Source organism: Mus pahari, chromosome 22 (assembly GCF_900095145.1).
Source record: "Mus pahari chromosome 22, PAHARI_EIJ_v1.1, whole genome shotgun sequence".
In the NCBI taxonomy this organism is placed as follows: domain Eukaryota; kingdom Metazoa; phylum Chordata; class Mammalia; order Rodentia; family Muridae; genus Mus; species Mus pahari.
The window spans coordinates 1,980,668-1,997,698 of record NC_034611.1 but is presented as its reverse complement, the minus strand read 5'-3'; the positions used below and the strand labels follow the sequence as shown (position 1 = coordinate 1,997,698).

The following is a 17,031-nucleotide window of genomic DNA, read 5'->3' as shown; positions in this document are numbered from 1 at the left end:
ATGAGAATGAAGATTTTCAACTTAAAGGGACAGCAAACATCTTCAACAAAATTATAGAAGAAAACTTCCCGAACCTAAAGAACAAAATGCCCATGAACATAAAAGAAGCCTACAGAACTCCAAATAGACTGGACCAGAAAAGAAATTCCTCCCGACACATAATGTACAACAAATGTACTACATAAAGATAGAATATTAAAAGCAGCAAGGGAAAAGGGCCAAGTAACATATAAAGGCAGGCCTATTAGAATTGCACCAGACTTCTCACCAGAGATTATGAAAGCCAGAAGATCCTGGACAGATGTGATACAGACCGTAAGAGAACACAAATGCCAGCCCAGGCTACTATACCCAGCAAAACTCTCAATTACCAAAGAGGGAGAAACCAAAGTATACCATGATAAAACCAAATTCACACAATATCTATCCATGAATCCAGCCCTCCAAAGGATAATAAAGGGAAAACACCAACACAAGGACAGAAGCTGCATCATAGAAAAAGCAAGAAAGTAATCCTTCAACAAACCTAAAGGAAGTCAGTCACAAGAACAAAATCTCAACTTTAACAACAAAAATAACAGGAAGCAAAAATTACTTTTCTTTAATTTCTCTTAACATCAATGGACTTAATTCCACAGTAAAAAGGCATAGACTAATAGACTGGGTACACAAACAGGACCAAATATTTTGCTGCTTACAGGAAACCCACCTCAGGGAAAAAGACAGACACTACCTCAGAGTGAAAGGCTGGAAAACAATTTTCCAAGCAAATGGTCTGAAGAAATAAGCTGGAGTGGTCATTCTAATATCGAATAAAATTGACTTCCAATCCAAAGTTATCAAAAAAGACAAGGAGGGGCACTTCATACTCATCAAAGGTAAAATCTACCAAGATAAACTCTAAATTCTGAATATTTATGCTCCAAACACAAGGGCAGCCACATTCATTAAAGGAACTTTAGTAAAGCTCAAAGTACACATTGCACCTTACACAATAATAGTGGGAGATTTCAACACCCCACTCTCACCAATGGACAGATCCTGGAAACAGAAACTAAGCAGAAACACATGGACACTAACAGAAGTTATGAAACAAATGGATTTAATAGATATCTACAGAACATTTTATCCTAATACAAAAGGATACACCTCCTCAGCCCCACATTAGAGTTAGAAAGGGCGATTTGCAAATTCATCTGGAATAATAAAAAACCTAGGATAGCAAAGACCATTCTCAACAGTAAAAGAACATCTGGTGGAATCACCATGCCTGACCTTAAGCTGTACTACAGAGCAATTGTGATAAAAACTGCATGGTACTGGTACAGCATTAGACATGTAGATCAATGGAATAGAATTGANGATCCAGAAATGAANCCACACACCTNTGGTCACTTGATTTTTGACAAGGGAGCTAAAACCACCCNGTGGAAAAAAGACAGCATTTTCAACAAATGGTGCTGGCACAACTGGCGGCTATCATGTAGAAGAATGAGAATTAATCCATTCTTATCTCCTTGTACAAAGCTCAAGTCTAAGTGGATCAAAGACCTCCACATAAAACCAGAGACACTGAAATTGATAGAGGAGAAAGTGGGGAAAAGACTCAAAGATATGGGCACAGGGAAAAAATTTCTCAACAGAACACCAATGGCTTGTGCTGTAAAATCAAGAATTGACAAATGGGACCTCATAAAATTGCAAAGCTTCTGTAAGGCAAAAGACACTGTCAACAAGACAAAAAGGCCACCAACAGATTGGGAAAGGATTTTTACCAATCCTAAATCAGAGGACTAATACCCAATATATACAAAGAGCTCAAGAAGCTGGACTCCAGAAATTCAGATAACCCCATTAAAAAATGGGGTACAGAGCTAAACAAAGAATTCTCAACTGAGGAATACCGAATGGCTGAGAAACACCTGAAAAAATGTTCAACATCCTTAGTCATCAGGGAAATGCAAATCAAAACAACCCTGAGATTCCATCTCACACCAGTCAGAATGGCTAAGATTAAAAAATCAGGTGACACTGCTTGTGGACGTTGTACATCGTGGTGCGCACTAGGCTCCGCACCACGATGTACAACGTCCACAAGCAGTGTGTCTCTAGCTGCATATGTAGCAGAAGATTGCCTTTTCGGCCATCATTGGGAAGAGAGACCCCTTGGCCTTGCAAACTTTATATAACCCAGCACAGGGGAAGGCTAGGGCCAAGTAATGGGAGTCGGTGGGTAGGGGAGCAGGGTCGGGGTGGGGGGTATAGGGAACTTTTGAGATAGCATTTGAAATGTAAATAAAGAAAATAATAGTAATAATAATAAAATCAAATTAAACAAAAAGAAATTATACCCAGCTTGAAATTTCTCTTGAATATATTTATTTACTGTTTAGTTGCATTGAAATGAACCAAAACAGCTCTGATACTAGAGTTTTAGAGGAATATAAGTAGTTAGTAGTTCCTGCCCAGAAAATGTAAAATACAGTAAGTATTTTTTATTTTTGCCTTCAGGCAACTTAAAATGATAGCTACACATGGTTGTACATAACTGTGTTCCCAGTACTCTGGAGGCCAAGACCTTGTCTTAAAAAGATATAAATAAATGAAAAATAAAATAGGTTTTTGTTTGTTCATTTGTTTGCCAGGCAGTAGGGGCTCATGCCTCTAAAGCCAGCACTCAGAGGGCTGAGGCAGGTGAATCTCTGCATTCAAGCCCAGTATAGACTATATAGAAAGAGTTCCAATATGGCCAGGACTATGAAGAGAAACCCCGTCTCCAAAGTAAAAGAAATTTCTGACTTTTATAATTTCAGTGGGTTTTTTTTTGTTTGTTTGTTTTGTTTTAGTTAAAAAAAAAACTTAGAAAAATCATTTCCCTAAATAGTTGTATATGACAAGTGCTTGGAATGCAGCATATGCTGGTTAAAATGGAGGCAGAGTAAACTTTAAGGTTCTACTTAAACTAAGTTCAGTTAACTTACTTTTCTGTTTTAAAAGATGCACAGTTTGAAGTTGATGAGCGTATTACCCCCTTGGAATCAGCCCTGATGATTTGGGACTCAATTGAAAAGGAACATGACAGACTGCATGAGGAAATACAGAATTTAATTAAAATTCAGGTATGAGTAATATTTTGTGTTTATTGCTTTGCTAGAATATTGTATCAATTACTTTTCTCATCAATGAGACAAAATACAGAACAAGAAGCAACTAGGGAGGTTGAAGGGATGGCTTAGTGCTTAAGAGCATTTCTGCTCTTTCAGAGGGCCAAAGTTCAGTTCAGCATCCACATTATGAGTTCACAACCACCTGGAACTCAGCTTTCTGTTCTGGTCTCTGCAGGCAGCTGCACCCAGGTATACATATACACAGAGATTTATGCACATAACAGAATTCTGAAGAAAGAAATGAAAAAAATGAGAAGTTTGTTGTAGCCTGTAGTTTGGGAAGGTGCAGTCTGTGTTGGTGGGGAAGGCATAGCTGTAGGAGGATGAAGTGATTGGTCATCTCGTGTCCTCAGTCAGGAGGAGGACATGAATGGGAGTATCCACTTATTCCTTTGTATTCAACCCATAACGGAACCCTTGTCCATGGAATGGTATGCCAGTGTTCAAGCTGGTTCTCACTTCTCAGTTAAACCATTCTGGAAATAAGCTAAGGCAGGTAAACTTGAAAATTAATATTAACTGTCACAACATTTAGCATCCAAAAAAAGTAACCTGTTAGAGTTGTGCTGTAAACCTTATGAAAACTTAAAATCTTTTCTTTTAGAGCATTGCCCTGCCATTTATAGTCTTCATGTGAGCACCAGGCCCAGAACTTAATGTTTTATATTTAGGTATATGCCACTTCCATGGTACAGGAAACACGACAGCTATTTAAAGATTACCAAACAAATTTTAATATGAGGGACTCATGTTCTTCTCTTTTACCTAAAGACTGTAAAGATGGGGCGGGATGGAGGGTAGCAGACAGCCTGCTTGTTTACTGGGGGTTGACTCTGGTTCTAGGGATTAGACCAGGGCCTCACGCATGCAGTGCATGGATTTTTGTGAATAAGAGTATGCAGAATTTTAACTGTGCTAAGACAGTTTTAGTAGACTGCTTAAGAATAAGAGACAAAACGGACAGGTCATTGCAGTCAAAGCAAATATGTACTTAGTTCAAAAAATGTGTCCTCAGCTTTAGATTTTTATTATTGTTAAGTTGCACAAGAGAGAGAAACCCAAGATTATTTCTACTTTCCCCAATGTGGTGATTTAGGTGGTCTTGTGGTAAATTAGGACCTAGAGATAAGACACATTGGGTAGAAAAATGACTGCTTCTTGTAAAAATTCAACTTAGGACAAAGATTTTTCATGTTTTCACAATCTGTGGGTCTCTAAGAAAGCTGACTTTGTTTACTACAATTGCAGACAGTTCAGAAGGTGACAGTAGCATTTAGTGTATTTCTGTTTTTGCCACACTACTGTACGTTTCTCATCAGTTCTGTGGTGTGTGGGTGCACTGTTTCTATCACTTAGAGAAATAGGGAAAGGAACAGCAGGATCAATAGTCTTTCCCGATAATAAATTGACTTATAATTTATTAATTCTTGCTCTGGGATGTTGAACATGTTTTATATGTGCACAGAGCTAGTGAATTTTTTTACATCTTTTTAAGACATAATTATTTCATCATTGTAAAATGACTATATCTTTATCAAATAATGCATAAAATGTTTTAAATGAAGTTTTCAGACTTTATGTACTTAGTCAAATAATGGTTGAATATTTTAAAAAGCAACCTAAGGTTTATGTATGTCGTCTTTAAGGCTGTAGCTGTTTGTATGGAAATTGGCAGCTTTAAGGAAGCAGAAGAAGTATTTGAAAGAATATTTGGTGATCCAGAATTTTACACGGTAATTATTTATGTTAAAACAATAGAATTAATTTTCTGACTCTATATGGGGTGAAGAAAACAGAAAATTGAAGGAGGAAAGGAAAGCTTGACATAACAGTATATTAAAAAGATCATTTTAGCACTGTAATCATACAAAAATTTAGTATTTTAGCTACCCTTTGAAAAACCAAGTCTTTATATACAGTATGTCCAACTTGATAGTCAACACATTTTGAGAGCTCAGAAGCTACATAGAGGGCTGGTGACTGCCACATTAGACAGCATAAATATAGAGTGGCCTGACTTACGTATTTCCTATTTGTTTGTTTGTTTGTTTGTTTGTTTATATTACTGTATTGTTGAGATAAAATCTGGTTCAGTAGCCAATGCTAACCTCAAAACTCAAGATCATTTTCTTTTGACCACTATAATCCTAGGATTGTAGACATGTACTACTGGCCCTATCCCTGTTTTCTATACCTTTTCCCTTTTTCTTTCCCTTTCCTTTTCTTTCTTTGAGATAGGATCTCAAGACTGTGTCACCACACACAGCTGAAGTTTGTGATATGATCATTGACAGTTTGTGTCTGTGCATATTAATACAATCAATAGGCCTCAAATTGTTAAAATAGTTAAAACACTGTTAAAAATAGTGTTATAGGGGTAAATTAAACATCTTCAAAAAAAGAAAAAAATATTTGTAGTTAATTTTTTACTGAGTATCTATACATATAGATGAATGTAATATGTCCTAAGTATGTAAGTAGTTATGTTTGCACCAGGGAACATAGTTGTGTAAGCAGCCCCTACATCAGGAAATAACCTAGCTCAGAATATATCTCTATAGGATTTGTCTAACATTTGCAAAGATCAGCCAGGCATGGTATAGTACAGGCCTATAATCCAGCACTCAAGCGTGGGGGTCAGGGAATCTTGGAAGGTAATATCCTTAGTTAAAGACTAGCTTGGCTATAGTAAGATCTTTTCTCAAAACCTAGGACCTCATCAATCAAATCTTTCCATCAATTGAGAAGATGGTTATTGTCTTCTCCAGGGTAACTACTAACCAGCTTCTGCAAGTAAAGATTTGTTTATAATGGTATCATGCCAGGTGTACTTTGGAGTGAATTCCTGGGTGATTGACTAGACTTAATCATTTGCGGTACTTATTTGCTGTTCACGTTTCAAGTAACACTCATTGAGTTTTAGCAGGCACTGCCAGTACTTTTCCAAAAGAGTTAACAGCACTTGTTCTGTAGATTATACTTGTGGTTTTCATTTCAGCTTTCCTGGCAAATATATAGTTCTATCATACTTGGTTTACCTGAAAACTATTGAAGTTGGAATGTTTGATATGTTAGTAGATACAGTTGAGGGGGTATTTGGCTGAATTAATAACTGACTTGGCCTAATTGAGTCGGTTAAGGTTTAGGTAAAGCTTTATCTGATTTGACCCTTCTCTAAGGGTATAATTCTCCCCGACCCCCGAAATTTCAGCTGAGAGCCAGATGATTTCGTTGAGTTTCCTATTCCCGTATATTTCTTCTTAGTAGATTAATGAAAACTCTACTCCACTTCTGTCTCATAAGAGGAAAATTTATGGCCAATAAGCATTAAACACTTAGGAGAAAGTATTCAAACTCCCTAATATTGGCATAATCAGTGGGGCTTTACCAACTATTTGCCATATTCTCAGACCAGCACCAATTTCTATTGATTGGGACATCAACAATTGGCTCAAAAGCTGGCAGAGTGTGTAGACAGCTTAGGCACCAGCATATCTTCCTCTCTGGAGTGTAAATTGATGGGTTAGAGGGTCTTAGTGAAATATGCACCCACACTTCCCAGCAAGTCTCATTTCTAGGTAGACAGACAAGAGAAAGCACAGATCTAATTGAGACAGTTGGTTTAAGATCAAGCTTCCAGGGTTCTGCTCAAGTTCTATAGCATTTACTGCTTCTCCAGCATTCAGACAACCACTAGTTGAGAAAAACCTATATTGAGCAGAAAGGGAGAGAGAGAGAGAGAGAGAGATTGAGAATTACAGTAATAGCAACTAAGTTCCTCAGGCAGCTAAATGAACAAATGATGGTTGATCAGTATACTAGACAATGGTACGAATGCCTTTCTACATGTTAGCATAAATAATTGCCAAGAATATAGAAATAAGGAAAATATAGCAAGTTTTAGGGGGTGGGGGAGACCACTCTTATACAAATGATACCATTTGTATAAAACCAAAGCTACAAGACTTCAGGGATGGGGCTGCAAAGTAAAGTACTTGCTATGCAAAAGCATGAGGACCTGAATTTAGGTTCCCAACACCCACATAAACATACAGACATGGTGGCAGAAACCTATAATCCCAGGGTTAGTGATGCATGCAGAGATCAGCATATATACATATATACACCCAAAATAGGTAACTAAAATGAAAACTGTGGTAACCAGTACTATGTATTGCTTATAGACATAAATATACAAGTACAGAGAAATTTACTTTAGGGGAGGTGGCAGGACTGGAAGTGGAGCCCAAGGCATTGTTTAGACTGGACAAGCACTGTTTCTGACAAACTGTATACATCCCTTCAGCCCTAAAGAGTTTGTAAAGATAGGAAATTCTGAATTTTGAATAATAATTATAGGTGAGGACAAAGAGTGGGATCAGATTACAGGCATAAGCAGGCTTTAGCCATATTGATAATGTTTTGTTTTTAAGCTGGGTAGTGAACAATTATGTTTATAATCTGTTTCTTCCTATGTGTCTGAAACAAAATGTAGGGGCATTAAAGAAGACAGTATGTGCATTTTTTAAAGCAGAATTACAATTCTTGATTGTACCTCTATTAGTATATTTTTACAAAATAATTGTTTTTCAATTAAATACATATTTACAGGAAATGAAATTTGTGTTTTATATCAATACATTTCTGTTGTTTTTTAGCCTTTAGAAAGAAAATTACTTAAGATAATCTCTCAGAAAGATGTGTTCCACTCCTTTTTCCAACACTTCAGCTATAACTGCATGATGAAGAAAATTCAGAGTTATGTGGATTGTGTGTTAAATGAAAAATCATCAACTTTTCTAATGAAGGTATACATGTTATCTCAAGGACAGAGTAATTGTTATAACAAAGAGTACTTAAAAGAGAAAGTCTTAAAATCTAATCCAAATTTTAAATTAATGGGTTATTAAAGTGGCTATTTTCATTAATTTGAGGTGATTTTACTTCAAAATAATTAGGTGTGTACATGAATAAGTACACATATGGGTGTGTGCCAAAAGAGGGCATCACATTCCTTGCGCCACTTTTGAGCCACCTGATAATAGGACCTGGGAACTAAGCTCTGATCCTCAACAGAATAAGCTCTTCACCCCCAAGCCCTGACTCTAGCCACTAAAATTTTATTTTAAATTGCCTAGAGAACATTGTATCTATCAAATATATTTGCAAGAGAATAAAACCTCCATAATGCTTAGTAATAGTAATGGAGTTCCTAGTATTATCAAAATCATGAAAATAATTTGGTACCTTCTGTTGACCCATGAACAGATAATTCTGCTGCATCTAGACTGTGTGCTACTGTTTAAAATGCCTGATTCATTCTTTTTTCCCCTTCCCCTTCATAATCTACTTTTTTAAGGCAGCAACAAAAGTAGTGGAAAATGAGAAAGCAAGGACACTAGCTTCTAAGGATAGACCAAGTGCTACCAACACTGGAATGGAAACTGAAGTTGGTTTGAATAAAGGGGAAAGGTTTGTATGCTCTTGATGTTTGGTTTGTTTTAGCAATATTATGTCTTTAACATAAGTGATGCTAGTAAGCCATTATTAAAAGTAATATTTGAGTAATTGATGTGATCTCTAATTGATAGTTTGAATATTTGAAATACTATAGAGTTTTTTATGGCTTACACAAATTAGATGTTAATGTAGGGAGTGAGAAACTGTTAGTTTAATGTGTATAAATTTATTTACTAATTTTAGTGAAGGTGTGCATAGGAAATGAGGTTGAAATTGGAAACCTGGTTCATTTGCCTCTTACTTGAGCTCAGATCTCACTAAGTTATTTTGATATTTTAAGATATTGTTCTCCATATTTTCAAGCATATTATGCACTACTCAAAAAAAACAAAAAATATTGACCCCAATGCTGCAGGAAGTGCACTAGTTAGTCCTGTGTGTTGTAAGGTTTAGTTAATCTCAGGTTGTCTGAAATGTCGCACCTTTTCAAGGCTGGTTTTTACGTTTGGATTTTGCTTGAATAGCATCCTTAGCTGGGAGTTGTGCTTATTTGGTTTTGTTTTGTTCTTTTGAACAGCTTTTTATGTAACTTCATTTGGCCTTAATCAAACATTCACTGTCACTGCGGCAGACTTTAAAGAAATCCTGATCCCCCTGCCTCCACCACCTTATTCATAAGTATAAGTCACCACACCTAGCTGAGACGTAGAAGGAAGAGGAGTGTCAGAGTGGCGTTGGCTCTCTTTTCTATCAGAGATGGAATTTTGGTAGTCAGACTTGGCAGCAAACAGTCACCTTTACCCACTCAGCCATCTCACAGTTCACCAAGGGTAAATTTTTTACTTGTCTCATAAGCGAACCCTATTGAAGAAGATAATAAAATTTGACCATGGAAGTTCTTTATTGTTTTAAATTTTATTTATTAATTGCTGTGTCTGTGAGTGCATTCTTCTGTGTACCGCAGGGCATGTGTAAGGGTTAGAGGGTGTTAGGTAGTTGGTTGCTTCCTTCAAGGGTGGATTCTGGGAAGTGAAATGAAGTCATCAGATTTCAGAGTAAGTGCTTTTACCCACTGAGCCATCTTGTCAACTCAAGATGTCTTCTGTTTAACCCGTGATAGATTCTTTTTGTTGTTATACACTTAACTGAAGACTAGGTGGTTAGAACCTTGTGTTCTCTGGATGGATGGATTTGGTAGCCCACGTAATACTTAAGGTCCAAGGATGCTATCTTAACTGTACTTGAAGGTAGTAGTTGGACCCCCTAGTTAGGTAAACACTTCATTGTAACACCTTAGGACTAGGGCTCAGTAGTCTTAGAATCTTCCCTCCTTTTGTTCCTTTGTATCCAAGGACAGGGTGCTCCTCGTTCATCTCAAAGGTATATTGAAGTCCTGTTTTGTCATTGACAAACAACCCATTTTGAGAATTAAGTATCTTATTTTGGCTTTGGTATTTTCTGTTTGAAGCCATCTTGCCCAGTGTAATAGTGCTATATAATAGCATGATTCTTGGAGTAATATTTCCTGTGGTCTCCTTATAGAGCACAACTCGTGTGTTTAAGAGGCTCTCCTAGCTACAGATACAGTACAGAGTGTCAAGTAGAACCCTCAAGTCCCCATCTGCTTCTTTATACTGTGGCTCTCCCTCCTTGTCTTTATACATCCAACGGTCTTTCCATCTCTGAAATACTTCTGATGATTTATATCCAAGATTATAATATGAAGTTGTATGGAAAGGAAACGTTTCCAAGGGAAGCATGATGGTCCATACCTGTAATCCCAGCACTTGGGAGAATCTTAAATTCAGAGCTAAACTAGCTACCTATAATACAAACTACAGCACAAAACCCATAATTTATTGCTAGACTATACATAAGGTGAGATAGGCAGAGGTTTTAGTAGTTTTGTTTTAAGATAGGTTTTCACTAGGTAGCCCTAGTTGGCTTGGAACTTGCTAGATAGACCAGCCTGGCCTCAAACTCTCGGAGATCCTGAGTGCTAGGATTAAAGGATATATGTGCCTAGCTGATTAAGATCTTTATATATAGTGTGTGGCTCAATTGGTAAAGTACTAAACTATCTTGAATAATGCCCTGGATTTGATTCCCAACACAACATAAAACCTGAAATGATAACATACACCTAAAACCCAAGCAGTTGGCAGGTGGAAACACTATCAAAAGTTTAAGGTCTGTTTTGGCTATAACTTCAAGGCTCCAGTCTTGGCCCCGTCTCAAGAATAAAAAAGAAAAAAATGAGAAAAAAATAATCAGTAGATTTAAGAACAAATATGATTTCAGAAAAGTGAAACAAACTCATTGGAGGATGGAATTGAACATGGCCATGCTGTGTTTCTGGATGGTATTTTAGTGCCAGCAAGGAGGTTTGGGGGTTTGTTTGTTTGAAGTTCAGTTGGAAATGTAGTAGTTCATAGCTTTTATACTAGGACCTGGGAGACTAAAGCCAGAGGGGCATGATTTGATTTTTGCCTGGATTATATAAGACCTCATCTCACTTCCCACCCACCACCACAATCTCCAAAAGTTCAATTTGAGACTGGTTAGAAAGACAAGAAAATAAAATTGAACCATTAAATTATGTGCATGAAGCACATGTGTTTTTCATGTATCAGTTGTACTCCAGTAAAGCTGGCAAACGCCACTTGATGGAATAGGAGCTTTCTAAAGAAAAACATGGTAAATGCTTGATTGTAGCATTAAGTATGTGTTTGGGAGAGCTTATAGTGTTTGGGGAAGTTTGACTCGTACCTCATAAACACATCTGAGCAAAAATTGCCTGCCTTTTAATGGGCTATGTAGGTCTTAATACAATCATGCTTCTATTCCAGAGAGGTTTTTGGTGGATTGAAAGATGTCTTGACTGTACTTCCCCTATATAAAATTCCGTTTGTATGTATTCTTAGATTTTTTTCTTTCTTTTACAGTATTAATTGCCAACAGTCTACAGAAACTGAATCCTTAGTGGATACAGTATCCTCAATAAGGTAAAGTATGATGCTTGTCTAACGTCAGTTCCAGGGCATCAGACATGCTCACACACACATACATTCTGACAAAACACAAATGAGCAAAAAATAAAAATAAATTATAAAAGAAAATTAGAATAATGTTAGCTTTGCAGGACTGTTAAAACAACATGCCTCATTATTTCCAGCATATAACCTTAACTTAAAAAAAAAAAAGGTCTTCGAATCTATAAAGTAAGGGATCTACGTTAGATAAAGAAATTTTGAAATTTTTTCTGCAGAAAATGATTTAGAAGCCACAGGAAAGAAGAAAAATAACTGTATGTGGTTTGAGGAGTGTTCAGGAGTTCTTTTGATTTGGTTTGGTTTGGTTTCGTTTTGTTTCTCCCTCAATCTATTAGGAAAACTGATGCAATCTTCATCTCTAAGTAGATGAGCTGTAGAAAGATAAAACAAATGGAAATTTCACAATAGAATTATTAAACATTAACATGGGTCACTAAGGAGAGCAATAAGAGAGACAGGCCAGTGTAGCAGATTCTGTAGCAAAGATGAAGACAGTTCCCACCGTCCCTTCACTAGTCTCCAGAGTCAGTCACAAGCTCTCGTGTTTTATTTAGGTCTCACAAGAACGCCTTATCTCAGTTGAAACACAGAAGTGCTCTATCAGATCTCAGTAAGAACGAAGCAAGAACAGGAACTCTTCAGTGTGAGTACTATTCCTGTTGTTGAGAGGGATGCATAGCTGTCCAATGTCATGTGTTTGGTACTGTTTTTCTGCTCAGCTGTATTCAGCAACTTTAGACCTTGGAGTGATAAGTGTAGTCAAAGCTCATTATTCACATTGACTAAGTGAATTCTGAATTAGTACTTGAAGGGAAAATACAAAAGGTTAGGTTTTCTTTGATCTTCAGTAACTTTTTTATCAACTGATCAGTACAGAGTCAGATTTTATGTTTGTTTTTGTTTAAAAGACACTGTGGTGTTGGCTCATTAATATTGACTTGTTGCCAGCAGCAGTGTAATATGTGTCTGAATAAAATAATATGTAACTCTTTAATGTTGCCCTCTTATCTCCACAGATATACATGCATATGCCCACACATAAATAAATGAATATAATTTTTAAAATTTGAAAAGAATATGAAGTACAAGACGGGCGTGGTGGCGCATACCTTTAATCACATCACTCAGGAGGCAGGCAGAGGCAAAAGGATTTCTGAGGTAGAGGCCAGCCTGGTCTACAAAGTGAGTTCCAGGACAGCCAGGACTACACAGAGAAACCCTGTCTCCAAAAAAAAAAAAAAAAAAATATGAAGCGCTTTGAAAATTGGCTATATTTGTGTCTGCAAATATACATTTAAACTTTAGAGTATTAGATGACTTAGGCAAAAGTCTGTCTCCAAAAGCCAGTCTTCTGTTTCTCCTAGTTACCTGTTACTGACTTACCAACATAAATTAGAATAATGTTGTTCAGTTCGAAGTCTAGCAGTGTAGTCTAGTCTTTTTTATTATTATTATTATTTTTTATTTTTGGTTTTTCGAGATAGGGTTTCTCTGTGTAGCCCTGGCTGTCCTGGAACTCACTTTGTAGACCAGGCTGGCCTCAAACTCAGAAATCCACCTGCCTCTGCCTCCCAAGTGCTGGGATTAAAGGCGTGCGCCACCACGCCCGGCGAGACAGGATTTCTTTCTCTGTGTTTCCCTGGCTGTCTTGGTACTCACCCTGTAGGCCAGGCTGGTCTCAAACTCAGAATTCCACCTGCCTCTCTGCCTCCCAAGTGCTGGAATTAAAGGTGTGTGCCACAACTGCCTGGCTGTAGTCTAGTCTTATCTCAGACTTTTGATCCTTTTATTTAGCTTCCTGAGTTCTGGAGTTACTTGTGCATGGCTCCATGCCTAGTTAGGTTTTATGTAGTCAGGGCTTGTAGCATGGTTTTCTTGATGCAGATTCTACCTTGCCAAGTTAGATTTATTCTCTACGAACCTTTCCATCAGGCTTCCTGTTTCCTTTCATCTCCATTTTCTTTACTATTTTGTCTGGATTTTTTTAAGTCTATAATTTCTAAATTTCTTCAACACAGAAGATTACTGTCTTTATTTTTTTCTGTAAAGCTTTTTATCTAAGTGTAATACTCTGTAGAAATTCTTTTTGATCACATCTTCGCAAAAAAGTTGATTTTTTTCAGTTAGAGAAGTCTGACATTAACATGACTTTCCCCCTCTTTATGTATGAGTTACTTTTCTCTCTTACATGACCAGGTTTTCCTAGGATATGCACTTAATGCGGGAAATCCCTCCTAATTACTGCTTTGGTTTTGGATTTCCATTTAAGTAAAGTGATTTTTCACTTCTTTTCAGACTTTCCTGGACTTAAGGACTATTTGTACTTGCATATTTAATTTCCAAATAATTGAAGGGTATTCCAAAAATCTTTCTGTTCCTGATCTCCACCTTACTTGTGTTGTGGTCTGAGACAACAGGGTTGTCTGGCCATCAGCTTGCAGTGTCTATTCTCCAAAGTGCCCGTTGTCGGAGGACAGCTTTCAGGAGTCTAGTCTCTCCCACTGACACCTGACCTCGGGGGACCAGGCTGCTCTCTGGGGACTTTTACTTGCTGAGTCATCTTACCAGCCCCTTAAAGGCTTGTTTTAATGGTTGATCCTACTGTTGGTCTGTCATGGTAATTGTTGTGATGTATGCCTGAGAAGAATGTATTCTTTTATTAAATGGGGTTTTTTAAAGTTGTAACAGGTCAAGTTGTTAATAATGCCTTTCTGATGTTCTAATTCTTCTTGTTTCCTACCTATATGTTCTAAAAGTTCCTCAGAAAAGTGTTAAAATCCCAAGCTATAATGACAAGTTTGTCTATGTTAGCTCCCTTTTCAGGTCTAGCCCTATTTAAACACTTTTTTCCAGTACTAAGATTTTTGTTTATAGGTAGTGTGTTCCCATTTTCCTGACTGGAGTCCAACGAGCATAATTATCAGATTTCCAATATGTTTGGGTCTAGGTGCATTCCTCCAGCATTGCTGTTATTTCTTAGTTACTATATCTTTATATGGTCTAAGTGTAGTTGCATTGGTTGTTAAATCCCAAAGCCAGTGCAATGGACCCAGGTAAATGCTTTCAAAGCAGCAAGCTTTATTTCAGCCCTTAGCCTGGTGTTCAGTACTTTCTGGAAAAGCTATAAGACACTATAATAGCAAATAAGCCAGCACACCCCCAGGAACAGGTCAGGGGGGCCCTCCTGTGACTTCCTTCATCTATTTCATTGCCTGGCCATGAGTAGCTTTGGAAACTACAGTGTGAGGAGATGAATGAGCTTTGTAAGAATTATTTATTTTATGTATGTGAGTACACTATAACTGTACAGATGGTTGTGAGCCTTCATGTGGTTGTTGGGAATTGAATTTTAGGACCTCAGTTTGCTCCGGTCAGCCCTGATCGGTCCGTCCCTGTTTGCTTTGGCCCAAAGATTTATTTATTATTATGAATAGGTATAACCTTTTCCCTAACATGAAACAATACTTAATGTTAGTGTTTTTGTTCATAGGTGAAATAACGACAAAAAGAAACAGAAGAACCAGTGGAAGGAATAAATTATGTATCTCAAAGAATCAGCCAGAAACTAATGAAAAACATGGGCACAGGAAAAAACAGGTACTTTTCACTGTATGTGAATAGCATTTATGAACACACTTGAGACAGGGATTCTCTGTGTAGCCCTGGCTGTCGTGGAATTCACCATGTAGACCAGGCTGGCCTCGAACTCAAAGATTCATGTGTTTCTTCCTCCCAAGTGCTGGGATTAAAGTGTGTTCCACCACTGCCTGGCTTTAGTTAGATTCTGGTCAGCTTTAGTGTTTACATCATTTCTCTTACTTAAATGTAATCAGAATGTTATTTTTCCAGTATCTGAAACTATTGATGTACTTTACCTGAATTCCTAACTCTTGACAACAGACTAATAAATCTAGTTATTATTTTACTGTATCTGGGACATTTTTCTTATTCAATTTAAGATGTGTTGGTGGTTTTTTTGTTTTTTCCCAACCTGTTTGCACTTGGATCATCTCAAGTGTAAGCACTTTGAGAATCAGGTCAATAGGATTACTCCCTATGGCTCAAAGTTGTTTTGCATAGGTTTCTGTCCTATTAACAGAGTCAAAACAATCAGCATGGATCTTGATTTGCTTCCTGAGCATCACTCTGTTAAGGATGGGACCTGTACATACTCCATAAGTGCTGCTGTACCAGTGAACTACTTCATTAGTCCATTATTCCCTTGTAGTTTGTTTAATTGTTGGTTTAGTTAATTGTTTTTGTTTGTTGTTCTTATTCTGGGTTATATAAGACCACTTCCATGCAAGTTGATATATAGTCTTATCGCTAGCCTCATTTTTTTTTTTTTTTTTTGATCATTTGTCCTGGGTTGTGGCCTTTGTGAATGCTTAGTCTGTTTACTACTACTCCCCAAGTGAGACAGGAAATCTTACTACCAGTACTCCCGAGTGAGACAGGAAGTCAGGAGGTGGGAGCAGTGGGGGGAGGGGGTTGGGGGGGGAGTCTGCTTACTACCACTACTCCCTGAGTGAGACAGGAAATCTGGACGCAGGAGAGGAACAGGTGGTCAATTATGGTTTTGTAAAATTAGAAACAGGCATCAATTCAGCGGATGGAGTGCTCTAGGAGTATTTTGAACCTGGGAGTATTTTGAAATACTATTCTTCCCTTCGCCTGAGAGAAGTAGCAATGGACTTTATATAATCTCTACCCTGAAACGTGGTATTAGAGATCATGGAAGTCAGACTTCCATGTATCGTACGCCTAGAGTTTTTCACTCTGAGGTTCATAAACATTGAGTGCCATTAGCTCAGTTTTAGTTCATTGTCCCTGCCAGGAATGACTCTAGCTGTGAACTCTCTTCCTGCACTCTGCTCCCAGTAATTTTTTTAAATTATTATTGTTTTAAATATGCTATTATGTAGTATAGGCTGGCCTCATACTCTTTATGTAGCCAGGACTTTGCTTGAATCCTTGGCCCTCCTTTCTTTTCGTTTCTAGTACTGGGATTGCAGACACTGAGAGCCAGCTTTCAGTGGTTCCTTTCATTTTCCTCCGGTTTGTCTGTGACTTACGCTCTAGTGGATGTAAGAAGTCTAGTTTGCAGGTTGGTTCCGTTTTCTCCTTGGGGATGGGAGTGCTTTGCTTTTGAGACCAGAACCTATACCCCCCGCCCCTGCTCCCCTACCCACCCACTCCCACTACTTGGCACAGGCCTTCCCTTGTGCTGGGTCATATAAAGTTTGCAAGACCAACGGGCCTCTATTCCCAGTGATGGCCGATTAGGCCATCTTCTGCTACATATGCAGCTAGAGACACAAGCTCAGGGGGTACTGGTTAGTTCATATTGT

The 17,031-nt window shown here is 37.7% G+C and overlaps 1 protein-coding gene across 1 annotated transcript in view; it reads left to right on the top strand.

The window, feature by feature from the left end:
• The window catches only part of Terf1 (telomeric repeat binding factor 1), a 27,180-nt gene that overhangs the window by 6,644 nt on the left and 3,505 nt on the right, over nucleotides 1-17,031 (top strand). Inside the window, exons 3-9 of the mRNA XM_021222299.2 lie at nucleotides 2,998-3,119; nucleotides 4,814-4,900; nucleotides 7,826-7,975; nucleotides 8,527-8,639; nucleotides 11,573-11,632; nucleotides 12,235-12,323; nucleotides 15,171-15,277. Coding sequence (XP_021077958.1) covers nucleotides 2,998-3,119; nucleotides 4,814-4,900; nucleotides 7,826-7,975; nucleotides 8,527-8,639; nucleotides 11,573-11,632; nucleotides 12,235-12,323; nucleotides 15,171-15,277 — 728 coding nt within the window. The remainder of the gene's footprint in view (nucleotides 1-2,997; nucleotides 3,120-4,813; nucleotides 4,901-7,825; nucleotides 7,976-8,526; nucleotides 8,640-11,572; nucleotides 11,633-12,234; nucleotides 12,324-15,170; nucleotides 15,278-17,031) is intronic.